Raw genomic sequence first — 26,759 nt, forward strand, 5'->3', positions numbered from 1 at the left:
ATAATATGAAATAAATTAAAATTTTCATATTAGTCCTAACATAAAATGTGAGTGTGCTTGAAAAGTCACGTGGGAGTTTTCCCCAATAGCCATAACATTTTGATTTTGATTTAACTAATAAAAACTTAAATAAGAGTAATATCGTCTTTCAGCAGTGGTCAACCCGGTTAGCTATAACACAACACAGACGTATGATAGTACTTGTTGTTATTGAACTCAACAGAAACGCCCATACAATTGAAATTACAAAGCCCAGCCCAGGCCAATAAGGAGGAAGGTTTTAGTTTAGGGCTAGGGTTTCTTTCATCATCTATAAAAACGAAACATGATCTCATTTTCTATCTCTGCTCATTTGTTCCAAGGAGAAAAAAGAGGAGCAGCCGCAGAAGAAGAGTAACCATGGTTAGCTCTCCTCTCATTTAACACCTTCGTTCTCTCTACTCATACCTTCAGTATTCGTTGTTAATATCTAATGAATCTCTACTTTTATAGGTTAAGTATTCCAAGGAACCTGATAATCCCACCAAGTGTAAGAAGAATCAGATTCATTCATTCTTCGTTTTGTTATGTTTTGAGTTTTTAGATCTTATATTTTATATTGTTTACTTGTTCTCAGCTTGCAAGGCTAGAGGGTCTGATCTCCGTGTTCACTTCAAGGTAATGTTTTTCTTCTTTCCTGATTTTAGATCTGTTATTATTGTTTTGTTGACGTGAAATGAAAACAAATGTATAAATGAACGTATTATAATTTCATTCCTGAACTATCTCTTGTTCAAAGAGTGAATAAACCTCGTCACTAATTTGTCGACAGTTTTGGCTGCACTCTACTGCCTTGAGATACTTGTTTGCGTCTCAATATAGTACTGTTGTATCCCTGGGCTGCGTAGATGTGTTCAGTCATTCTTTTGATGAGGGTGGGTTCTTTCAGATTTCATTGTTGATTGTGAGATTGTGACTTTCTCCATGTGTTTATGTATAATACCTAAATGGACTGGTAAAATTAGCTGAACTGGTTGTTATGTTGATTTTAAGCTACTGAAACTTGTAGATAACTAAATAATTTTGGTTTGTGTATGCCTATAACAAGGAAAAAGTGGAGATAATATGTGAACAATAAATGGTTATACTGGACATTTCTAGATATCAAAAGTTGAGTGCTTTTAGTTTTAGTCTTAGAGGAGTGTTTGAATTATTTGACTTTGCCTTCTTGGGATTCTTTGAAAATGTCAGTTTAAGAATATCTAATTTGGATAGATTACATGTTTAGAATTTTTTTTTAAGTTTTATGACCTGAAGAAAAAAGCAGTGTTCCATTTGTCTCTTAGAATGGGTCTCTTGTAAATTTCAGGAAAATTTACTTCATTGTTTTTGGGTGAACCTCTGTGCATTATAATACTAGCAGAAGGTTCAGTAAATGATGGAACATTTTCTCATGACTTGGTTATTAGAGTTTACTTTAGTGTGACTATGGTTACTTGTAGAAGAAGAATTTGTAAATAACGGAACATTTAAACATGACAAGTAATGTGATCCTCTGTTGTGTATAGCTGTAGTCAAAAGTGAAATAGTTTTCCAGATGTATGCTATATCTATCTGCTTTGGATGTTTATAAGTTTCCAGTTTTGGTATTTTTAGTTTGGAACTGCAATGTTGAAAACCTTGGTATTTGGCTTTTGAACCTGAAGAAAAAAAAGCAGGGTTCCATTGCCTCTTAGAATGGATCTCTCGTAAACATCAGGGAAATCTACTTCATTGTTTTTGGGTGAACCTCTGCATATTATCACTAGCTGAAGGTTCAGTAAATGATGGAACATTTTCTTATTACTTGGGGTCTTGAGTGTACTTTTTTATGACTGATACTTTTTTTATGAAATTATAAACATCTTTTTTGGAGCATTTTATATCAAATGTACTGACTTGTAAACCTGAGCGAAAAAAGCAGGTATCCATTTATTCTCATTGAATGGGGCTCTCCTTAACTTCAGGGAAATGTAGTTCAATATTTTTGGGTGAGCCTCTGCTGTTATTTTTACTAGCAGAAGGTTCAGTAAATAATGAAACAATTTGTGTTGTTTCAAGGATGTGCATGTCTGGTGGATGTCTTTGTTGGGGACTGTCGGTAATATCTTTACTAGTTGGCATGTTCCTATGTTCTTAGATTGTAATTTGGAATCAAATTGTGTTTAAAATTTAATTCCCCGAGAAAAGGTGGCATTAGTTTTACCTTTTGGGAGAACCCCATTAGATATCAATATCAACGTGATTTGTACGTCATTCTCTGGATTATTTTTGTAAATATGGTTGTGTGATTATATGTTTATTTTTTGGCCTATTGGTTTGAGAATATTCTATGTTGTGTTCTTTATTTTTGGTTGTATTGTTTCTGTATAACTAGTTTGTTATATTTTGATAACTTTGGGAATACTTGATTGTTGGTGTTAAATTTTGTCAGCTTGGAAACCTCTTCACAGATTTTACTTATCATATTGCTACTTGTTTGTTAACTATTATTACTTTCATTCTCAGAACACAAGAGAGACAGCGCATTCAATCAGAAAAATGCAACTGGGGAAGGCAAAAAGGTATTTGGAGGATGTGCTAGCACACAAACAAGCCATTCCTTTCCGGCGTTTTTGTAGGGGTGTTGGGCGTACTGCCCAGGCAAAGAATCGCCATTCGAATGGGCAAGGGCGCTGGCCAGTGAAATCTGCCAAGTTTGTTCTTGACTTGCTGAAAAATGCAGAGAGCAATGCTGATGTATGTTGTATTTTTAGCTGTTTAAGTTTTACTAGCTTTTTTAGGAGACAGGTATCTTACTGTTTCAATATTTCTTGTAGGTGAAAGGACTGGATGTTGATTCATTGTATGTTTCACACATCCAAGTAAACCAAGCCCAGAAGCAAAGGCGTAGGACATACCGTGCCCATGGACGAATCAACCGTGAGTTTCCTACTGAAATGTATTGCTTTCTTTCACAGATTTATTTATCGATAATGTTGATATCTGAAAATTCTTTATGCAGCGTACATGTCATCTCCTTGCCATATTGAATTGACTCTCTCTGAGAAGGAAGAACCTGTCAAGAAAGAGGTACCACACTTTTTGGTGATGGAATCAGTTCCATCAGTGTAATATCAAGTGACTATTATTTTGTCTTTGTTTTGTGTAGTGGTAAGTAGGACATTTGTGTGTTTGTCTCATCTAAATTTATGTGTTTTCGTTATTGCAGGCTGAGACCCAGCTGGCCCCAAGTAGACCAAAGAAAACTCTTCGAAGTGGTGCTTCCTCTTGAGTGCAAGTTTGAAGTTGCTGTATTAGAAAGTTGAGAAGTCTGTCAGTTGTTTTTTCCCATCTGTCTTTGACAGTTTTGTTTTGGCCTATTCTCAAATATTGGAGATATTTAATTTTGCTCTTGGTTCAGTTGATAAACTATTGTTTTGTTAGTTGTGGTTACATTGGATGGTTAATTACCGATATTTATGCAATCCCCCAACCACTTTTTGTCTATTCCCTAGGAATACTCCTCTAGCAATACTGTGATCCTGGCCCTCCTTGCTATCTAAATTATATATTCGGTGTATATTTTTGTTGCATACAGCATGATGATAAATACTTTAGCTCAGTGTCTGAATGGTTTTGTAATCATTAGTCTTTCATTGTTTTGTAATATCATTGTTTTGTTTTGCTTGATTTAGTTGAATCATCATGCTTTGGTATTAGAATTGAAATGGAGTTTGTTTGATACCGTTTTTCACTTGGTTATAAATTTGACTGTTCGGTCCTTGTACAAGTTTTTATAACGTGAGTTGTATTGGACCTCTTCCAGGTTTTGTAGTTGTGGATTCAGTTTAAATATTTATGGTCGTCCTCTTAAAATTACATCTTAACAGTAAACCCAAAAATAGCTGAAGTGATGCAAGCAAACTTTCAACTTTCAGCAGGCTAAATTCTAAATACTTGTAGTAGGTGCTTTCTTGTCATTGTATGTGCTGCAGTCCCCCATTCCTTGAGCTCGTACGTTGATCCTGGTACTGAACTCTGTTTAAGCTGGGTTTTGACTTTGACCAAAGGCACCTTAACTGCTTTTTCTTCCTAATATCAATCCGTTCATTATATATTCTCTGAGCAGAAGCACAGTAGATCAAGAAGAAAATGTAGGGGTAGGCCCGACTTACAGGGACATACTCGAGATTTATGCTACAGAATGAAATTAATAGCTTAGACACTGCTTTTAGGTCCCCTTTTCTCTTGTTGTCTTTTGGTAACTATATGAAACATGAATTGAAATTTGCAAGAAAATGGTCGAATGGTGTTCAAAACATCAAACTGCGTTGTTATAAATTATGACTGATTTATTTGTGATTTTTACTTGTACTGTTATTTCTGGGAAATTTTGGGATTGGTTGACTTTTGTGCCAAATCCAAAGAGAGTCTGTGATGCAGTCAAATCAGTGTCAACATTAAGGCCATGGGCTTTTTTTTTTGTATTGGGAACATCCTAAAGATCCAAAGTTTTCGGCTTTCCATCGCATGCTGTATGCTACTTGCAAACTTATAGGTGAGGGCAGAAATTTTGAAGTGAGAACTGAGAAGGAAGTAGTCAAATCCATTTCCTGTAGGCCGGAGTGCCGGACATCACTCTTCATGGTATCATGGTATGTAGATATCGATATTGAACATATTTTCTTGGTGTTTTACTTGTCTGAATATTGTTGGTTTAAACTTGCTATTCAAAATTTGTAATCTGTTTGCAGCTTTCTCTTAAACACGGATGGTCTGTTTACGGACATGTTATAAAGCTGTTCAAGACACTATATAAAGCTGTTCAAGACACTATATAAGCTGTTCAAGACACATGTCCAGTCCGTTTAAGAGAAAGCTTGTCTGTTTGCATGGGCTCCATTGATATCGAAACTTGCCACTCCTAGAGCTCTTTGAGTTGAATTTCCCCTTTAGGTGATATGAGGAGCATGTAACTATGCAAGTATGTAACACACCGAAGGTAAGAGCTGTACCGCTGTTCATAAATCGCATTAACAGTTAATAGTGGATCTATGAACTAGATTCTAGAGGGAGAGTTGTCAATAATTCAAAGATAGGCAGATACATTTGAGGAAGTTTGTTAGCATTCAAGTGTAAGTGTGTAATTTTGCTAAAAAGCTATCAACGAATCCCTATGAAAACCAAACAACCATAACATTAGTAACGAATCCCTACGAAAACCAAACAACCATAACATTAGTAACAAATGATTATGATCATTTTTAATGCGCTTGCCCTGCCTTGTATGATTACTCCAACCATTTCTTCTTACTTTGCAACTCTAGATCATTTGACATGGTACTTACTCTTGTAACCAGTATATCTTTGCCTTATTACTCAACTGGAACACTAGACTTGCATTATAGGTTTACAGCTATTTAGCTAATTAGTTATTCAAAAAATGAAATGGACACAAATCATCACGTCCATATGTATAGATAATGTGGATAACATGCTAAGTTGCAAACTAATTTGATTTGGTAGGACCACTTCACAGTATAGCGCGCACGGTGAATGCACCCTTCATTGTACATGATCTTCATGCCCCCTCATTTGTACATGATCTTCATGCTGGGCAAATTCCCTCTAGTGAAACCATACAATACATTGTGATAAAATGATGAGCAATATATGTTCAGACAGTCATTACAAATTCTGACGACCACATAGTCAGCTTGATCATCACTTTCTCTAAGATTGTACAACTGAAAGAAGAAACTGATAACCATTATATGTTCTGACAACTGTAATCGTGTATAATTTGGAAAATGAGCAGGCACGCTTACAGACCCGAATGTATGACTGCAATAGAGACATTGAAAGAACTTAGGTAGAGCAGTTAGCAAAGTTGGGAAGGGGGGGGAGAGACGGTAAATAGCTGCTAAGTGAAACTTATAAGGTGGACAGATACTGTGTCATATATGGAAATCGTTGATATACAGGAACATACTTACAGAAACTAAACCAAATACAAAATTGTGTTTTCAAAAAGGTAACAAGTTATCTCATCAGGTTGCAGATGATGAAGAAACAAAAGGGTAGTGAATATGGTGGTAAATCATCGATTTACATAGTAGTGTCAGTATCGAAAGGTTGTGCAAGATTTCTGCTTCTTCTTCTTCTTTCCTTTTTGAGGAGAGGGGAGGGGGAATGGACTATTCTATTGAGCATATGGTAAGATGAATATTTTTGACCTTCCCATTGTTTCTTCATCTCAGAAAGGGGAGTTTAACAGTCAACTTGGTTATTAAGCATCAATTAGTTTGAATTTTTTTCACTTAATGGCTTTTCAGCAAATAATGTGATTCAAATGCACAATATTATTAACCAAACAGAGGCACAAAGTATAAAATTTAGGTCAATAACCAACCATAATTAGGAGAGAATAGGGCTGTGCTTAAGTAAATTAAAGTTTACATACGAAACAAAATGTGAAAATATCTGCAAAAGTAAGATTGTGAAATACCCAAATAACGATGTTTCCTGAGTAGCGTATGTATTTAAAGAAATACATCCAAGCTTTGCTATGTTCCAGACTCCTAGCTTTCCTATAACACTGCACTTATTCTGAAACCCTGGCAGAGAAACATCCATTGAGCTATAGTTCAAGCTAACATAACAGAACAGTTCAAAATGAAGTGACTAATGCGGTTACGTCCTGGACCAAGAAACCTCCAACGCAATTCCTTATCATTATGGGGATCTGGGGAACAAGTACATATCATCATCCCATGGCCTGCATATGAATTCCACGCTCCTCCTATAACAAGTAGCTCATCACCAAAGGACTTGAATGCTATCCCCCATCCTCTGCTATGATCAGCTCTTACTGGAACTTTACCTAATTCCTTCCAAGAGTTACTCTTCTTCAAGTACACTTTCAGCTGGTTTGAAGACGCTTCAAGTGAATATAGCTCGTTCTTAACAACAGCAAGAAGGGGTGGAGACCGAGAAGTTGAAGTAGGAGCATCTTTTAATATGTCTGGAATAAGTTCCCAAGTGTATTTATTACTAACATCAAAGCATTCCCCACAAGTGAGATTGTTACCATCCTCATCTTGACCACCAATAACATAGAACTTGTTATCCATGTAAAATCCGGAGCATAGTTTCCTCCCCTTGCGCATTTTTGGAAGAGGGTTCCAGGATTTGTTTTTGGGGTTATACATCTCTGCCGAATCCAAAACCTCCATAATAGTCCCCATAGCAATACCCCCAGCTACACAAGCGAAATCACCACAATTAGCAGACGCAAATAAACATCTTGGTCGAATCATTGAAGGGCCTTTGCACCATCTATTCACGGCTAATTCATACCTCCAAATAACTACACCTTCAATTTCTTTCCCAGAGACTAGCAAATGAGTACCAACACAAAGTGATTCCTTGTCTCCAGCTACAAAACAAGGATCAGACGGCAAAGCTGGGAGGTTCCTAAACGAATTAAAATGGCGATCAAACGTCCACCAATGAGGCTCCCCACACGCCAACATAAATACTGACGGCTCCTCTATTCCAATTTCTTTCCTAATCTTATAAAGTTCACCACTCTTAAGTAGATCCAAGTAAGACCTGCTCAGAAAACAAAGCTTCCAATGTTCTGAAACTGGAACCCTTGCTAAGATCCGATGAACAATTTCGTCACTTAGTGAAGGAAGACTATGTGAGTAATCTGCATCCTGAGGTTCAACTGAATCAGAAGAACCAACATTTCCGTCTCTCTTCAGCGAGAATCCATTCTCAACTACCACACTCTTCCTATTCGTCAACTCATAATCAAGCCTACTACAATTTTTCATTTTCGACATTTCTCAACTAAATTCTCTGTGATATTTTCTATAATGAGAAACCCCCCAAAACAGATTTCTCAACAAAACCCCCTACTCAAACCAGACCTTAGTCTTAAAACTCCACATCATCAACTACCTAATAAACCAATAGTCCATTCATAAACAAGAACCCAAGTCCCTAAAGACAATGAGTTTTAATCAACAAAAAGGCATCACAAACAGAACTAACAAGATGTAAAAATACAGAAAATCAATCAAGAACAAAACTTTTGCTCATTAAACTATAAACAGACAAACACCATCATAAATATTCACAAAACAAAAAGAGGCTTACCAGACAAGGCATGAGCAGCAGAGAAACATGAAATACTGAAAAGGGGTTGTGCCAAGTTCAATATTTAGGACTTTTTTCGACGAACAAATGAGAAGAAACCGAGATTTGCACATAAAGGAGAAAGTGGAAGAATAGAAGAGGCCATCACCATTAAAGACAAAAAAGAAGAAGAAGAAGAAGAAATGAAGTCGGTTTGAGGAGAGAGATGGAAGTAGCAAAGCATTGTATGTGGGAGTTTTTATATGCTTAAATTACATATTATTTAAATACGTTTGATATTATGAGAGACGACATTGAGGAAAACGCTTTGTTCAACAAATGTTTCTTTATTTTTTGTACTCAAAACTCTGGGGCTGTAGTGCTGTACTCAAAACTCTGTTTAACTGTTCGCCATTTTTGTGTACGCAGTGTAACGAAAAAACAATTCAATGACTGACTGATTGGTCATTGGTGAGCAACTGAGCATGCACCTAGAAACTTTACTCGGACAACTTTACTTCTGTAGGTACGTAAGTTGTTGGTTAAGATAAATTTGGTCCATATCATTCGGGCCATCTTTCTCTTACACGTTTTTGTCTTGTTTTGGGTGTGTTTTGGCTGCATTATGTTTTGTTCCAGCTATGTGGACCCAGTGCACTATGTGTTACGCAGTGCAACTCTAATATAATTCACCATCACTACAGAATCGAAAACATGGTGATTGACTGATTGGTGAGCATGCACCTAGAAGTCTTTACTTCTAATCTTCTATACTTTAGTAGTTCTTTAAAGTAAGATCAAATCTCGGCCCAGATATATCAGGCCTTCTTTTTCTTACACCTGTTTTTGTCTTGTTTAGTGTATGTTTGGCTGCATTGTGTTTTGCTGATGTGTTTGCCTGTTTACTTGCAGTGTGTATCAGCCTCGAACTATGTAGAAACTGTGCAAACTGACGCGTGGCAGGCATCTGTAGCTCTTGGGTCGTGGCCGAATACATGATTATGGGCAGTAAGCCCAATAAAACATTAACAAATGGATAGACTGTAAACTGTGGGCTTGCCCACGAAAGGTCACATCGGTTATGCATGCAAAGTTGCAAACCATTTGGGAATACCAAAACAACAGTTAGTATCAAATCTGTTCAGTAAAACAATTTACCAAAGACTTGTATTAGGGCAACTTAATCATTCCACATTAGTTTTAAATTCCAACTTAACAGAGAAATTGCCACGCTTTAATCCTAGAAAGTGGAGGTCTATTGGACAAGCCCCCTTCTTTTCCTTTCTCAAAGGGTGTGTTGGAGTGTGATTCACCCATGGCTGTCTCTCCACTGCTTTGTGTGGTGGGATTTGCCTTTTGTCTTTGCATCAAAGGTAATGGTATTATTCTATTTACAACTAACACAAGCTTCAATGTCCATATATAATCGTGTTTTATATTCCTTTCTTGAATCATTCTATGACACATAAAGTACCCAAGATTACAAGTTTTAGGTGAGAGAGTCTAATTAGGTGCTTTGTTTAATAACCTTACAAGTCCAATGAATGTTAAATTGAAGAGGCCGGATCTTCTCCATCTCCATCCGGGTGGAAAAGATCACGTTTTACACCTTACAAAATTTGTTTTACACGTGTCCGTTTATATAGCCCCGAAACTAAAATCAGTTTAGGTGTTAAATATTGCTAAAATTAGGAAATAAATAAAAATCACTACAAATCACTAAAATAAAGGAAAGATTATGTGCGTGGAAAATGGAAAACAAAATCTCCACAACCTCAATGGTCTCATCTCTACTTTTGTAATTTGTATGCTACACTGGTTATTAAGAAGCGACACACGACAAATGGTACCATTTCTTATTCCATTGCAAGAGAAATTAAAGAAGCATTTCACTGTGCTGGTCGGCTGGAGGATCACCTTGGGGTGTTGGAGTAGTTCTAGTTGTTCTCATGTCCATGATTTCATCCCAATCTTACTTCCATGAGCTTTGGTTTCCTATGCTTAGTGTATGAGTGTGAGGAAGGTCTTGTAGTTTGTATTTTGTAATCTAGCTCGTTATTAAGGAAGCAATAAGAAAGCTTCCTCACGTGACTATGTAAATTGGATTAACAGAGACACATCATTATTTTGCATCCCAATTAAGCATTGGAAAATCATGTCCCAATTAAGTTTTCCATCTTAACTTTCTAGTTGCAATAAGGGTTAACTAAACATTAGAGTATGGGCTGAATTGTAGAAAGACTAGATTCCCAGAAAAAACAAAAATAGGTAGATTAGAATCGAAGGAAACTTTCTTATTTGGTGGGATTTTTTTTTCTCCTTTAAAATTGATCTTGTTAACTCCGTTTACTTGGTTTTATTTTAGTGTTAGTTAAGTGGACAATGTCACAATTAGTTTGTAAGATGTAGGAGGGCGGGGATTACACCCGGGCGGAGAGGATCTGGACTCTAAATTGAATATATTATGTGATCCTTAATGCTGAAAACTGTGATCTAAAAGAAGGATCAGCCAACAATTTTATATTCAGGCTACATGTGTTTCCTTTCCAAAACAATGGGTTACTTTGTATACTCAATTCAACCAATACTGGTGGTAGCTTTTTAGCGAATTAGGGTGTGTGGACCAATTAGTGAGAGTAGATATTAAAAGGTGGGTTGTATTTTAACACCCTTATATCTATCCATCTAACCATCGTGTATTCTTGCAACGTAGCTTTCATACATGAACAATCCACAAATTCTTAAAGGGAAGTAAAGGCACAAATTTAAATAAAACTCCAGCAGCTCCCCCAATCAAAATTGAACAGCTTCGTATTGAAAAGTGGCGCATCGGCCGTAACAAGAGACATAATAAAGTTGTTTGGTTAGAACTAATCATAGCTTTCTAGATGGCGATTTCCAGTGGAGCCGGTAGGCTGGCCAGTCCCAGTCCAACTCAGATAGCTGATGATCACCAGAGCATTACTTCATCTTACAAAATATCAACATCTGATGATATAGACAGCCAAATTTTAAGTTTTTAACTATCAATATCTCCTATGCACCAAGTTTGCTCTAGCTAAAGTTTGTAATTCAACAACACACTGTAGATAGAATTAGGGTGATCTTGGACACACCCATAAAAACACTCTTATACTCTCAATTTTAAAATAAATAAATAAATTATTTAAAACATATTTAGGTTCCTAATTGTTTTTTTATTAGGCATACCCAAAACAAAACAAGTCATTTACTTATTCTTCTTTCTTTAAAAAAAATAAAAAAAAAATGTTCTTGAATTCTTCTCCAATAATTTACCTCGCTCTCTAACAACATTTCTCTCACCAATAAATATGATTACAAATCAACAACTAATTATTTTGAATTCTGAATTGCAAGATTACAAGGCCATGTGTTGTTGTTTTTTTTTTTGCCCTACTGGAAATACTCCAAATGAATTTGGGAGATATTATTGGATTGAAACGGTTATTGGGATATGACAAAAACTTTAGTAAGTTATAGGGTATGCAAGTGGTTTTATGGGTGTGTCCAAGATCACCATAGAACTAGGCAGTTTATGCTGTGATTTTAGCTTTGGAGAACACAGGCACCTATAAAACCATTTTAATGCCAGCGTGCACTATGTGTCTACGTGGGCGCATATAGTGAACCCAGCGGGATTTTCGCCTACATAACTGGTGTGGCCCGATGAGACTAAGAGTGTGTTTGTTATGATGGAAACATTATGGAAAGGAAAGAAAAATAAGAATGGTCCACCTTTTCAATAGTTTTTAAGGTGTTTGTTTATCCATGTAAAGGAAATAGATTTTTCCATAGGGAAACAAAATCATAGAAATGGAAAAGATTTTGTGTCATTAGCTAACCCCTGAAAATTTTGTAGAAATAAAAGGAAATAGATAGCTACGGACTTACTACTAGTACACTCAGCAATACAATTATTTATTTCCATAGCTTTTGCAAACAAATATGATTATTCATTTCCGTAGTTTTTACTTTTCTTTCTCCAGTCAAACACATACCATTTAGAATTATTTCTTTTCCATTCCATAGCGGACCACCAATTTTATTTCCTTTCTTTTCCATGAGCTAAAATTTAACAAACACACCCTAAGATTATTGTGGTGGTTTGAACTTTGAAGCCTCCCCCCCACACCAATTTGAAAATAAAATTAGATTTGCTTTCCTGACTAACTCACCATCATAGTCAACTATCATTGACCATCATCTCGTGGTCAAAACAGTTAAAATGTCTTGAATATCCTTTTCATTGAAAAATTACCAAAATGACATATTGGTTTTGCAATACCTAATTTAAACTAGAAAATATACCATGTGTCAAAATCTAGTTACTCACATCCAATAGCCCACATCACTCATTGGTAATTACCCCTAAACCTTGACTCTTTGAGTTCATTAATAGAGATTATTCAATTGTAAATTTGTAATGGTGATTTGGGGCCATGTCTAATAACACATATAAAAGTTGGGGGCATGTCTAATTTCTAATTTAAGATTTAATTTAATTGTCTTCTCTTGCTACCAATACCCCTCCTGTCAACACGTGTCTAATGTATTAAATGTTTGTGACTGGGTCGACACGTCTCTTTCTTTCTCAAATATGAAAATGGGTCTTAAATTGAGAAGTGAAAGGTTATTTTGGTAGTTTACAATGATAAAGGTATTCAAGACATTTCACTGCCTTGACCACGAAGATAACGGTTGAAATGCATTGACTAAGACGGCGAGTGAGTCTGAGGGGGCAAGTTTAATTCCGTTTTCAAATTGGGGGTGCAGGTAAAAATACCCTAAAATGAAATTAAAGTCAGCATGTTCGTGTATAGAAACTCATCTTCAATGAAGGCCTCTTCTTTTCATCTTCAGTCAATCAAAGTGAGAAGCAAAAACTAAGATTCGACTTCAAGCTGAGACAAGTTGAACTTGAGAAGTGCGGGAGTTGTTCATGCTCTGATGCTCAACTAATTCAGGCACTTCACATTTGAGACAACTCTGATCGTAAAACCATAAAAGTTATACTAACGATGACAAAATCAACAGGAAATGATATTTAAATACGTCTTTTTCCTAAGATTCTAGTAGATGTCAAGCTAAATGTGCAATTCCACATACAAGACACATGAATGTTGTGTTAATTCAGTCGCAGAAAACAAACTTAGTCTACTAAAATCATCACAGGAAGGAGGAAGTATCAGTTTCCTAACAACAGCAACAGCAACAGCAACAGCAACAGCAACAGCAACAAGGAGATTGTGTAATAACAAATATATTGCCCATAATTCCAATTAGAAATTTCCATTAGGTAAGTAGATGTCAGGGTAAATAAGCAAGTTCAAATACAGGACAAGCATGTAGGCGGTGTCAATTCATCGGTGGAACACAAACTTAGTCTACTTAAATATAAAAGGTGCCAAGTTGGAATATCATTTCCCCAAACACAACGACTACTGAACTACAATAACAATTTTTATATTCTTAATTATGATAAGAAGTACATACATGCAATCCAGGGAAAGCTTTCAGTTTTCAGAACACGAGTCATCTGTTGTTACGTTCAGTTATAAAAGTTTCTGGATGTAAAGATGTATTAGTCAAAAGTGAAAAAGCTCAAGACAAAACAAAGACGCCAGAATACACTGCATGCTGTAGAAGATGTGCAGTCTTCACGGTTGCACAGCCTCCAGAAGCTTCTCATAGACCTCTCTGGCAGACAAATCCTCCACCTGATTCAAGCAAAAGACGATCACCAGACATCATCAGACGTGGGGACTCTACTGGAATTTGTGCAAGATCTTTCACTAAAGGTTCCAATACTAGAATAGCATAATACTTAGATTCGAAGAAGATGAGAAGACGTTATCAATAAGTTTTCGATGCGATTTCAAGGTGAACAATAGTAACAGTAAGTCCAACATATTATGTTGCACCACTTGGGCCATAGTGATAGCATATACTCCCAGAGGTTTGTACTTTTTACTCACCACGAGGAGCTTGGACTTATTGTTCCACCCTCTCTGTAGAGTCATCTGGCTCAGCCGAAGACCTAACACCTGTACCAGGAACAAAGCATGTTAGATCCATACTTAGGCTTCTTAAAATCTTAGCGACTCGATGAATGCACCGGTAGTATTAGCTAACCATACCTTGCCCATAAACTCTAAAAGCTCATTGTTTGCTTCCCCACGTGCTGCAGGAGCAGCTACAGCCACCCGAACATCATCAGCATTAACCCCTGATAGATATAATCGGAAGTTAAATTGTGAAGTAAATACTCAAAGTAGCACATAAAAGTGATAATCAAATTTCAGAACAACAATGGTTTATGATAAAAAATGCTGTTTCAGAAGTACCCCTCCATGACTGCTTGGTAATACTTGAGGAGCCTGCCTTTACTCTATATTCCCTGTAACTCTCTCTCAAGTATAAGTAGTGCGTCTGATTGCATAGAAAATTGTTTTCCACAATCGGTGTGTTTCATTTGTGGAGAACTGGTTCTTCATAAATCTATAAGGGCAAACACACCATTATCTCTTTGACTTAAAATTTATCTAAAATTCTGCCCATATCCTCCGCAAGTCGGTAAAATCTTTGGGTGATGATACCAGAGGTCTGGGGTTCGAACCCCGCCAGCATCAATGAGTTACTGATCTCATTTAAAACAGGCTTACCAAACAAAAAAAAAAGTAATACATAAAGGGACAAGATCGGGGGACATATATGTTTGACACATAATTTCACTCGCGTGCACAACCAGATCCAACTCAAATACTGGGCAAACACCAGACTTTTGTTTAAAGACCCACACCTTCTTCCTCCTTTCTATTTCTCTTGAGATTCTTCACTATACCTTTCTTACTCCTACTTACCCAGTAACCCCATAATCCAACTTTCAATATATTTTCTCTCACGTTTGTTCTAGCCAGATTCCCCTTTATATAATTTCTTTGTTAAAATTGATTTAAACTCAACCTAACATGTAGGTTTCAGCAATACACAACTTTATTATGGCCTTACGGGTAAATGTTTGTCCAGCGCTGATTCTTCTCGATCTCACTTTTCTCTTTGTTTAATTGTTAATTTTGAATGAATGATACAGGTCAGGATTACTATGTCAAAGGCATGCATCTAAGGTTTTATTGCTAAAACATTGAGCTCTTATATTGAGTTGCTGTTCAAGTGAGGACGATAGCATGGTTGAATCAGATTTCTGATGAACCCTAGTTCTTTAATAATCCCAATTTCCACTGAAATTTTGTTTAGCCATAGTTGTAATCGGATGATCTTGTCAGATGGAGGTATAAGTAGCTGATATGTATGCCAAAAATTAACAGAAACATGGTTTTTGATAGAACAAGGATGTCAGAGAAATGAATTTACTTGTAATTGCTGAACGTTGAGCACGGTCTTCTACTTCAATTGCCACTTGAACGAGACCTCCCTCTAATTGTGATATGCAGGGAGGCACAGGAGCATCCTGCAGCATACGTCAAAAGGTTAGGTGTTAACTAAGAAGTATAAGTATTCTAAAGGATGCCTGTAAAAATGAGGCAATGCTTCTAAATGCAGATGATGGTGAGTGACGAAGAGAGAGCACTGCTGAATTTCTTAATTGCAACATTAGCAAGGAAAACATCACTAGGATAAAATGTGCAAGGAGGCCATCCACATCAATTAATAAATACTTGGAATAATTAAATAACCATATAATGATATAAGTATGCAATCATAAGAATGCCACTTCAGAAGTTATGACTTATGATGACAGTTGAGAGTAAAAATGTGTTCAAGGATAAAGCGAGGGATGGGGAGCAAATTTGGATTGATATTTTTGTCGGATGATGCAACTTAAAGATGCATGTGAAAGAGAACACAACCACTATCAAGCCGGTTTCAGATATAATCATATAACTGAACAAAAAAACCCATTAAGAAAACCTAATACTATAGTGAAACAAAAACAAAGCAAACATATACACCAATGAGAATCCAAAAAAATACAAAAGAAAATTCTTTTGGTAGGTGGTCACCTATTTGTATAGTACCTGAGGGTTGGTTTCTGCGGCAACTGAGCTAAGTGCACCATCAACGACATAGATGAAAGGAGCACCTTCCAAATCTTCTTCCGAGCGATAACAAACAAAAAGTCCGCAACCCATGCAAGCCATCCGGAATTGTTTTTCTAGTTTTCCTTCGCCGCTGAATAAGAAAGATCCATAATTTGTACAAATGAGCTGCAACACAACAATAATTTACTTACAGATTGAATCCCTGATTATCGAATCCAAATGATTACTAGGTTTTTGCACGCATTCAAGGCCATTGCAGTGACTGTGTAATAGAAAAACAACAAAAACACCCCTTAACGGTGAACACCAGAACTTGTAAGGAACACAATAGCAGGCAACTCAGTTATCTTGCTACTCATTAAAATGCTTTAGAAATGGCTACATTTACCAACATATCCTGATTCAAACAACATGAGTTAGATCAAGTGATAGCATGTTTGAGTTAGATACTGCAGAAAACAAATGTAACCACAAATTAAACATATAGGAATTCTAGTCTAGCATGACGGGTTTATAGAATCAGTTGGCACTTACAAAACTTGCAAAACTTAGCTCTTTGAACTATACTGTACTTAGAGAAGAGCAGAGGTTGCTGCAACTTTCGATATTCTCAAGAAGATTTTGAGGCTCTTTGGGGGTACTATCTTCATCGCAAATTCATTACCAATTCCCATCTGTTAAGTTTTATGTAGGATCCTCATTCTTTTTTCCTTTTCTTTCTAATGTAGGATCCTCATTCCAAGAAGCTGACTTTTACATGCCTTATACAAAGGAGGAAGACGCGCGTGTTAGAAGAACTCTGCTTTCTAGCTACTGCTGTCTCACCATTATCTGTTGATCTATTTGTTTTGCTTTGAACCCTAAGTCACCTTGTTTTTATACATAAATTTTGGCCTTACACATGTTTCTGATTCTCGTTTAATTTAGTTACTGAATGTCTGAATATCTCAGAAAATGGTATAATTCTGATAATTAAATTGTAATCGTAGGCTTGCAAATTTTCTATTTAACCGTTCATAAAAGCATTTCTACCGTACCTTTTGATTTAGTTCACTCTCCAATGTAAGGGCCTACTCATATATTTATAAGAAGAAGGTTTCAATATTAAGTATCGTTCCTCGATGATTACTCTTTAGTCTTTATTATGTTAAGTTTATCTTATGAAACATCGTTCCAAATTCTTTTCAATCTTTAAATCAAAATTCACAATGAAGAGCTTTGATGATAGGAAGGACTTCAGAACCGTGTTTCAGAAGACAAACCCAACAATATCTAGAATAAAATAATATTAGGAATTTAGAACTCTCATTTCATAAAAAAGGAACAATGCCTTAGACATGGATCTTTATTAAAGGTCGAAACTGAAGATTTTGCACTTTTGAACCACGAAAGTTGAAAAATCATGACTATCCAAATTTGCCAAAAAGGAAAATGTCATAAATAAAACTTCTGCGACTTAAAACATCCTTCAAAATGCAGCTCTTTCTAATACATACTCCTCCCTCTCTACTGGCTGTTCTACACAATTTCTTAGAACATCCTGCACTACACAACAAATTGGTGGTGTGTGTGTGTCTGTCTATGTTAGGGGGGAAAACAAAGTATCCAGACATTTTTTGCTCAGTAAAACAAAATATCATTTAAAAAAAAGTAGGTGTAGCGTGAGAGGTTCACACTACAATCTCAAAGATATACAAAAGGGACTTGTATTCTAAACGATTAAATTATGACAAAGTAATAGAATACCATATTGCCATCATATCATCTGTTCTAATTTCTCTAGCAGTGGGAACACGAGACAACAATGCCCATAAAATCATCTTACAATTGCATAAAATCTGCCTCGAAAATCTGGCAGTTCCTTGGGCATTGCATGGAAGATGAAATTTTGTGAAAGAGTCAGCCAGTAGGGGTCAATAAGAGTTTTATTTCTCTCCGTAAAACACATGATATTGCAAAAGGTAGGTGTAGTGTGAGAGTTTCACAGTACGATCCCAAAGAGATACAATATGGACTCAAGGTGGCAAGGTAACAGAATCCCATCTTGCCATCATACCATCTGGTTTAATTTCTCTAACAGTGGGAAGGTGAGATGTGGGCCCGTAAATCATTTTACGATTACATATAATCACTAAATTTATTGTCAACTTAAACGATAATACTAGAATATGAAGTCCAACCAGCTGACACTCTCGTTGGATCGCATTGCTTATCAGTATGTATGGTCTGATACTAAGATAACTTAGCAATAGTATCTCATGGAATATTAGAAATCAATTGCAATGTATGGATGTTACAGCACAAACAAACCCCAAGAACTAAACTATTAAAAAATGCACATACCGTTTTAAGAGAACTTTGCCAGCATCATTAATATGAAGTCTAGCAAGATGAGTCTTCTTATCCAACACATACGCTTTGTCCGTTTTCCGTTTAGGCATTTTCTGTAACTGTGTATCTTTTATTATTATTATTATTTCTAGTCAGTAACTTAAAATTGAAACAGGTAATAATGGGAAAACAAAAAGAGGAGGAAGTAGCATACCAGTGATGAGCACGTGAGAAGCACAGTGTTTGCAGTAGTACACGAATAGGTCCGATTCGGGTCCATCTGGTGCTGCATCTTCGCTTGAGTACGTGTGCGTTGTCCGTTTCGGCATCGAGACTGGATTTTCTCTCTCAAAGTGGCAGCTGAGTCCTCAAATAACACATTTGGATTGTGGGCTTTGGTTTCTGGCCCACGTCAAAGTTGGGACAGCACCCACATATAAATACCATACTTTCATTCGTCAAATAAAATATTTCAATTTACCAATACCACTAAAATTTTTGAATCAGAAAAAGAAAAGATGGATTGGCAAGGACAGAAACTAGCGGAGCAATTGATGCAGATCTTATTAGTGTCATTTGCTGTGGTGGCATTTGGGGTCGGGTATTACATAGGTTCGTTTCAAATGATGTTATACGTCTATGCTGTTGGTGTTATTCTCACTACTTTAATTACTGTCCCTAATTGGCCCTTTTTTAATTACCATCCTCTTAAATGGTTGGAATCTATTGATGCTGAGAAATACCCAAAGCCGGAGAAACAGCAGCAGCAGTCTGTTAAGAAGAAAAGTAGTGGTGGTGGTGGTGGTAATAATAACAAGGGGGCCCACCAGAAGTGAAAGTTTTTATTTTTATTTTTTACTGTTAGACTGATGAAAAGATTTTTATGTTAAGTTGGTATGCTTTTGATTAAAGTTTATTATGTTTGCCTGTTTTTCTAGTTAGATTGTTGTCGCTTTTGTTTTTTTCCTAGGTTGAGAATCAATGGGAAATTTTTTAGTTTATCAGTGGAAAAATCTTTAAATTATATGTAATCCTTTAGGAACATAATTGTAACGTTGTTTTGTTGCATCTTGCATCTGGACATGATTCGATGGAATTTTGCTGGTGTCCTATTGTTATGCATGGCTAGACCCCAAGAACAAAAAAGATATAGGTACAATTAAATGTCTCCGGACTCGTTAGAGGTGCTATAGGGTTGACTCCTGTTAGTGGTTGAATGAAGAGAGACAAGGCAAGGTTTCTTGATGGTTTCACTGTGAGCATGCATGACTGGATTACGTTTTGACCTTTAGATTGCAGATGATATATCATTGCTTTGAAGACCCTATTGAAGATGGAATCATTTTGTCTGAGGTAATGCCTCATCTTGAAATCAATATTGGGGATAACAAAAGACTCTCCAAAAGGAAGGATGTATCTCAATCTGGATTTTGGTGATTATCTAGTTTCTAGCATTATTGTCTTACATACATAATTCTGTAGGTGTCTTTAAGTATTAATTCCAGATGTGTTTATATTTGTGCTATAGTAAGTTAAGTGGTTTGGGGAAAGTCGGAAGATTGGAAGTGTAAGTACTTTTCAGAGGTGGTAGATTGGTGGCTGTCAATAAATTATTTTGGAATCTTAGCATTACTAGTTTTTCATTGTTACAGAATGGATGGATGAATACATTGAAGACTTCTTAAGTAATGTCAATCGAGAAGCTCACAAACATTACTTGATCAATTTGTTTTTTTTTTCAAAAATGAGGTGATTTGAGACTTGGAAGATCGTAATGCTGCACAAACTCTTGGAGCTTTTAAATATTTGTCTAAATGGAAGATAACATAATTTCCAAATTATGCTAGGGTCAAGGTGTAGAGTCGATAGTTTAGGGGGATCACCAGGTGTTGTGGTGGTATACATCTATAACTTCTTGGAGTCTTAGATGAGTTGGTTAAATTTGGAAAAGGGAACTGGCCTGGAGGAAGCTTGTCCTTGGATGGTTGAATAAGAAAGTCCCATCATATACCTAACAGCATATAGCCTAGGATTGGCAAGGTCAGTAACTAGGAGAACAATTGATGCAGATCTTACTAGTGTCCTTTGCTGTCATGGCATTTGGTGTGGGGTATTACATAGGTTCGTTTCAAATTATGTTATACATGTATGATTTTGGTGTTGTCCTTACAACTTTAATCACTATCCCAAATTGGCTCATTTTAAATTGCCATCCTCTTGAATGGTTTGAACTCATTGATGCTGAGAAATACCCAAAGCCCACCACCAGCAGGAGAAACAGTCTGTTGTTTCTACTAAGAGGAAGGGTGGTAATTTTAACAAGGGAGTCCACCAGATGTGAAATTAATAATATTAAGCTATTAGCAGACTCATTTTATTCTGATTGTGATCTTAGCAGACTGAATGGTGTTTTTTTAGTGGAAATATTTCTAATTTGAAATATTAGACTTTGTTTTCATTAGATAAAGAAGGGAGTATCTTCGTCAGCACTTAAATTGATTGTTTTGATGTTCACTGTTGTTTAGTTATATTCGTGCTGTTGGTAATATAGTAATTTGAGATGAATGACAAGTAATTAAAATGAATGTGGAGATTATTTAATCAATAGTGTTAGATTAGAGTATGATTATGTTTTTGTGGTGTGGATGAAGAGGAATTATTTCATTCCTGTTTCTCCTCGTGTTACTTTAGAGAAAATAGTATTTTCTTTGTACTTTTACCTCATTTAGTGACCCTGTATTCAAAATATTGAGAACATTCTCCTAGGCTACCTGCACATGTTATTTGTGAAGAATAAGGCTGCAAGCGGTTCTTCGCTTGTGGATAAGTTGTATTGAGATGAAAGAAGAGTGGCTCATCACCAAGTTCAGTTATAATTTGGTATGAAGGATTTTAAGGCGATGTAGTCCGATGACCTAATTGTGTGTGGGATTATTGTAAGGAGCTTTAACTAGGCATGGCGTTATTTGTGGGGACTTTTTTCCAAGATTTACAATAATATGAGATAAATCAAGTGACTGCAGTAGACATGTCTAGCGTATAGAGACAGAGTCCTCTCCATTCATTAGTATCTAGTATACATGTTCTCTAGTGATTTTGCTGGCAATGTCAGTAGGCATTTTGATCCACAGAAATTTTTATAGTAAGTGATCACCATGGATTCACCGAGGGGATCCAAAATCCATAGAAACAAGAAATCTCTTACGTCTCATAAAAGATCCAGCCTCATTCTTGTAGGATTATGGAGCGTTATTTCTTTACATCTAAGAAGTCTTGATGGTTATTGTGGTTTGAGCTTCAAGGAGGCAGTTTTTGTTTTGGTTGTCTGGGAAAAGTTTGTCAGTCGTTCAGTGGAAAATTCTTTGAATTATCTTTAATTCCTTGTTAAAATAACTGCAATAAAACAACGTTGTTTTGATGCATCTGGACATGGTTTTAGAAAATTTTGCTGATCTCCTATTGTTGTGTAAGGCCGGACCTTGAGATAGAAAGAAACAGGCAGAATATAGTGTACAGTATGTCATATGAAAAAACGGAGTGAACAAACTTTATAAGAATAAAACAATTAAATGCACTTGAAAATACTTAAAGCTTCTTGCAGTACTTGTTAGGCTATAGATTATAGCCTCAGTGCGATTTTGGGTATGAAGCTCTTAAGCCCCAATGTGGCTTTTCAATGTTGGTTATATTTTTGTATTAATGTGTATTCTAGTTGGAAGTTTTTTCTTGGACTTGTATTGGGTTTCTTAACCTGCAAGTAAATGTTTCCTTTCCTAACAAGTAAATATATATCTTAACTCACAGGTAACTTGGTTTCTTAACCTATGAGGTATCAGTGCCCACAACACGGTGTGAATTCTCTCCTTAAAAACCGACTGTTGTCTTGTGCACTTCTTTATCTCTGAGTTATACAAGTTTATACTTATTTTGCGCTGTAACATCAGAGATTTTTCTCAGGTTATTAGTGATGCTCTAGGTTTGGATTGATCTTTAGTGAGATCTCTAGGGAGACAATAGTGTTACGTAGATGAAAAAATCACTATGGTTGATTTCAGACTGATTGTGGGTTGTAGCAAGGAGAAAGTATGATGCAGTGGTCCTTCGGAGGCCAATTGTGTGTAGATATAATGGTAACTGGTAAGAGACACAAACCTAGAGCTACCACAGGTTGTAGGGTAAGGGTCATGCTCTTCGATAAAAAAGGTAGTTCTAAGAGTGAGGGAATGAGAAGTTGTTTTGTATGTTTTCATTGGTGAATTAGGGGTTGGGCGGAACCTATTCTTCAACTTATTTCTCTTCTTTAATTTCGTTCTCTTCACTGGAGTTTAGAGACACATTTTATCGTTTGTGGTGGTGGATCAAGCCCGTAGATGCTTATTAATGAACTTTTATTTTTTGGTCGATTTAAACTTATTTGGAAATTTGAGTAAGATTTTTTTTGAGCTCTTAGCTTTCAGGTGGGAATGATTATCTTTCGAGAGGTTGTGCTCTTAGCTTATTAGCCTTTTCCCCCTGCCCCACTTCTCCTTCTAGGGTTTATTACATGTTTTGATCTGGAATATCTTGAACAGTCACTTGTAAGAGTATCCCTGCCCCACTTCTTCTTGTAGGGTTTATTACATGTTTTGATCTGGAGAATTTCTTCACAGTCGCTTGTTGGGCAAAGTGATCTGTCTACTACTCCACTTAGGCATCTGGCAAACATTAAGAGCAGGGGATGGAGTACCTTGAAAGGGTGTGTTTGCAGAACTCCTTAGAGCAGCATCGTTTGGAATAATTGTCATTCTTCAAGAAGGAAACGGCTGCGAGATTAACCTAGATAATAAGCTGATTGAAAATCTTGAGATCAAATTATTCAGCACATACTGTCAGAGTATGACTCCACTGCTAGTAAGCTAGATTTTAAGTAGAGTCCGGATCTTCTCCACCCGGGTGGAAAAGATCAAGTTTTACACCTTACAAGATTTGTTTTACACGTGTCCCATCATTTAACCCCCAAAATTAATGCAGGTAACGGAGTTAAGATCAAAAAAAAAAAAAGAAAAAATTGCCACAAATTAGGAAAGAAAACACAACCCGCATACACAAAACTCCTTGCCCGCCTTTTGTTCTAAGTATGCTGCCAGGTTGAGAACTTGGTGTTTTAGTTTCCTTCTTTTCGTCCTGGTTCATTAACTCCCCAACAGACGTACCCTAAACCAATATATATAACGCTTTTTCGATACCGAGCATTTGACTACATTGAAAGGAATACCCAACTAAATCTGAATTCAATAAACCCCCTTATATGCTCTTCTCTTACAGGAAAAGTCTTATATATCTCCGAAGACGGAAACGGGCTATGAAGGAAAAACCCCAACCTCACTCTATTAAACCGGCCTCTTTCTCAAAAAGGTGGGCAATACCATCAAATGATAATCATGTACCCAGACGAAATCGTCTTCTGGGTTAATCACTTTAAGTATTTTATCAGCAAAAATCTTATTAACAGAAACATAAGCCTGCCATAATGATCTATCGAAACGACCTCCAAAATTCGGTGAAAGGGGTAACATACAATGAAACAAATGCCAAAATTATTGTTTACAAAAGCCATGATAATTTAGTGAAAAGATCATATGGTAAAAAAGTGGCATGGGCACAATGAGTCAAGCAGGATTTGAGACACTTCATCTTATTCACTTGGGTGTATCTCTTCTCTTAAACAACCAACATATATAACTTCAACTTCATCATGGTCATGGTTGTTCGTCGTCATCACAACTATTTGAAGATGATAAGGGTAACAAACCATCTTTAAGTTGAAGTAAAAGTCCAACCTTTGTTATCAGCTTTGGCGACTAGCTCTAATGGGTAATAATAGATTAGCTACAATTATAGTTCTATCCCGAGGCATATTATTAGTTTTGTGTCTGTGTAAGACAGTACGAGTTGTGTTTTCTTTCCTAATTTGTAGCAATTTTTCTGATTTTTTTGGTATTTGTTATTGACAGACCCATATTGTGTTGGGCAGACCCCAAAAAAAAATAATTATTACAAGTGTGTCATTGGTCCCAAAAAGTTGAATTCGAAAACCCCAAGCTTAAACTACCCGGCTAAGCATTCATTGTGCAAACCTAACGATATGACCACATTGTTTGTACTAAGTCTCCAACGATATAGCCACATCGTTTGGACTAAGTCTCCAACGATATATCCACATCGTTTGGACTAAGTCCCAAACGGCACCATTTGGGACTTAGTCCAAACGATGTGCCCACACCGGTCAAGAGGCCAAGAAACAGAACTTTATATTTTTTTCAAAGTTCAAATCCCAAACGGTCACACCGTTTGGACTAAGTCTCCAACGATATGGCAACACCGTTTGAACTAAGTCCCTAACGATATGGCCACAACCATTAAAAAAATGAACTCAATCATAGTCCACATAAGCTATTAATAAAACAATGTTCAAAATTGTTGGTGCAAGAAACAAAATCCAACAAAATGACATTTAAGTATATTCCACTGTTCTCTAGCATATCGTGGCCAAAACTCATGGTTTATATATTTAATGTAATTCCGAAATAGTTTCTGTTTGTATATCTACAACAAGGGAATTAGGGTCTACATAATCTCTCCTTAATTAGTTAAACAATGTAGGATTAGCTAATAGATATTAAAATGTTCCATGAGCACTCAGGTGACACATAATGATTAGTTAAACAACATAGGTCAGCTAAAAGATTTCTCAATAGTGTAACTCCACAACCAAAAAATAACAAGCCATCAGGACAAATCCAGCTTGAATAGGGAAATATCCTAAACAATGCAAGAAAAATGTCATTTCTTCTCAATCCAGGCAAAACACTCAATTTTGACCAATTCAACGGAAATTTGACACTTTTGCCTTGCCCATGTCCTCTCTCCAACAGAAAAAACATTTCTCTCTCCTCTCTCCTTGTTTTCTTTGATGTGACCTTGTCTCTTGCTCATCACCACACGATTCTGTTGAGATATGTGTGGTCGTTTGGAACCGTTGGATCTCAACAAATTCAAAATAAAACCACAACTTTCTCTTCTCCAACACTCTTTTTTCTCCTTCTCTAACACTCTTCACGCACAGTCCATTAAGTAGCAATACATTAAAACAACGTCAGCAACTTTGAACAAATTTTGATGTGAATTGTTTTTATGAAAAATCACAAGAATTTCTTAAAAACAACTAAATTAAGGACTTTTCTTAACACTGATTTATATAATATCAAACTTAATTACAATCATTTATATAATATCAAACTCTAAATACACTAAAATCCAATTGAAAACAAAATAAAACATAGAAGATTTAAGGGAACCAGGATTTAAAGTCTTAATAAACTAAACCAAGATCTAAGAATGTATTGAAACTAAGTACAAAATGTATTGAAAAATTCCATCTTACGAAGATTTAAAGTAAAAAACTACCACCACCGGATCAATACCAAAAACAATAAAAGTAGTTGATTTATGGTTTCAAAGTAACTACATCAGAAATTTTATAAAAAACACAAGCTAATTGTTTAACAAATATAATTTGTAAGTGAAAACAAATTTAGCCCAAAAAAAATTAAATTTGGTAAAAAATATATATCATCAATGTGAGAAAGATAATATGCTATAATAAATATAATTTATATATATATATATATATATATATCAATAAATTATATTTCAAAGAAAATTTAACAAAATAAATAGAAAACAATGAAACAAATTCTTAAAATTAATAAAATCACCAACTCACATATCAAAAAATTACAATTTGGTAAGATTACAAAAACTACTCAATTAGCTGACATAAAGTTTAAAAGTAACTATCACTTTAAACATTACATCCAATTGAAATTTACTCCAAAACATATTTAAAAAATACAAGTTTATTTTTCACTATATATCATATAAAAGTGACAAATATATTCTTCAATCTGTAACTCACAGTTTAAAATTTTACATTTCAGTTAAACTTAATAAATTTTTAAAAACAAACAATTTTTTTTAAAAAAATAATAATATCACCAACGATTGAGTACCAAAAGCTATTAAAGTAGCAGACAAATAGTTTGAAAGAAACTACCATATCAATAAATTGTATCCGAGAGAAACTTTTGCCCCAAATGTACTGAAAAAGAACAAGTTTATCATTTAACCAATATCATATATAAATGACAAACAAGTTCTGTA

At 35.8% G+C, this 26,759-nt stretch overlaps 4 protein-coding genes and 3 non-coding genes across 11 annotated transcripts; 5 read left to right on the forward strand and 2 right to left on the reverse strand.

Moving 5' to 3' along the window:
* The first annotated feature begins 226 nt into the window (after window positions 1-226).
* LOC147493288 (large ribosomal subunit protein uL22y-like) lies at window positions 227-3,507 on the forward strand. The gene is made up of 7 exons (XM_086565280.1): window positions 227-402; window positions 493-529; window positions 617-657; window positions 2,527-2,757; window positions 2,838-2,940; window positions 3,023-3,090; window positions 3,230-3,507. Exons 1-7 carry the CDS (start codon window positions 400-402, stop codon window positions 3,290-3,292), a joined length of 546 nt encoding a protein of 181 aa, XP_086421406.1. The 5' UTR covers window positions 227-399; the 3' UTR covers window positions 3,293-3,507.
* On the forward strand, window positions 1,297-1,428 carry LOC147493289 (small nucleolar RNA snoR74). The gene has a single exon (XR_015200549.1). It is a non-coding gene; the product is annotated as a small nucleolar RNA snoR74 (small nucleolar RNA).
* Window positions 1,688-1,816, forward strand: LOC147493290 (small nucleolar RNA snoR74). Its single transcript, XR_015200547.1, has one exon. It is a non-coding gene; the product is annotated as a small nucleolar RNA snoR74 (small nucleolar RNA).
* LOC147493291 (small nucleolar RNA snoR74) lies at window positions 1,933-2,065 on the forward strand. Its single transcript, XR_015200550.1, has one exon. It is a non-coding gene; the product is annotated as a small nucleolar RNA snoR74 (small nucleolar RNA).
* A 1,205-nt stretch (window positions 3,508-4,712) lies between the features above and the next one.
* LOC147493292 (F-box/kelch-repeat protein At3g27150-like) lies at window positions 4,713-8,494 on the reverse strand. 4 transcript variants are annotated; one of them, XR_015198225.1, is made up of 3 exons: window positions 8,167-8,373; window positions 6,509-8,010; window positions 4,713-5,017 (listed from the first exon to the last, which is right to left on the reverse strand). XR_015198225.1 is itself a non-coding variant. In XM_086565279.1 (2 exons), the coding sequence occupies exon 2, from the start codon at window positions 7,848-7,850 to the stop codon at window positions 6,648-6,650; it is 1,203 nt and encodes a 400-aa protein (XP_086421405.1). In that variant the 5' UTR covers window positions 7,851-8,010; window positions 8,167-8,448; the 3' UTR covers window positions 6,345-6,647. The 4 variants fall into 4 exon arrangements, 1 of the variants encoding a protein (XP_086421405.1); XR_015198223.1 differs by lacking the exon at window positions 4,713-5,017 and adding an exon at window positions 5,345-5,844 and having other exon boundaries at window positions 8,167-8,494; XR_015198224.1 differs by lacking the exon at window positions 4,713-5,017 and adding an exon at window positions 5,403-5,747.
* Window positions 8,495-13,608: 5,114 nt separating this feature from the next.
* LOC147493293 (UPF0235 protein At5g63440) lies at window positions 13,609-18,984 on the reverse strand. Of its 2 annotated transcripts, none has more exons than XM_086566021.1 (7): window positions 18,772-18,984; window positions 18,570-18,684; window positions 16,203-16,356; window positions 15,538-15,634; window positions 14,304-14,392; window positions 14,142-14,210; window positions 13,609-13,883 (listed from the first exon to the last, which is right to left on the reverse strand). In XM_086566021.1, the coding sequence occupies exons 1-7, from the start codon at window positions 18,884-18,886 to the stop codon at window positions 13,824-13,826; spliced, it is 699 nt and encodes a 232-aa protein (XP_086422147.1). In that variant the 5' UTR covers window positions 18,887-18,984; the 3' UTR covers window positions 13,609-13,823. The 2 variants fall into 2 exon arrangements, with proteins under 2 accessions (XP_086422147.1, XP_086422149.1); XM_086566023.1 differs by having other exon boundaries at window positions 18,570-18,676; window positions 18,772-18,933.
* A 31-nt stretch (window positions 18,985-19,015) lies between these two features.
* LOC147493294 (signal peptidase complex subunit 1-like) lies at window positions 19,016-19,485 on the forward strand. The gene has a single exon (XM_086566024.1). It carries the CDS (start codon window positions 19,076-19,078, stop codon window positions 19,391-19,393), a length of 318 nt encoding a protein of 105 aa, XP_086422150.1. The 5' UTR covers window positions 19,016-19,075; the 3' UTR covers window positions 19,394-19,485.
* The last annotated feature ends 7,274 nt before the right edge of the window (window positions 19,486-26,759 follow it).

Source organism: Coptis chinensis, chromosome 6 (genome assembly GCF_015680905.1).
Source record: "Coptis chinensis isolate HL-2020 chromosome 6, ASM1568090v1, whole genome shotgun sequence".
Taxonomy (NCBI): Eukaryota; Viridiplantae; Streptophyta; class Magnoliopsida; order Ranunculales; family Ranunculaceae; genus Coptis; species Coptis chinensis.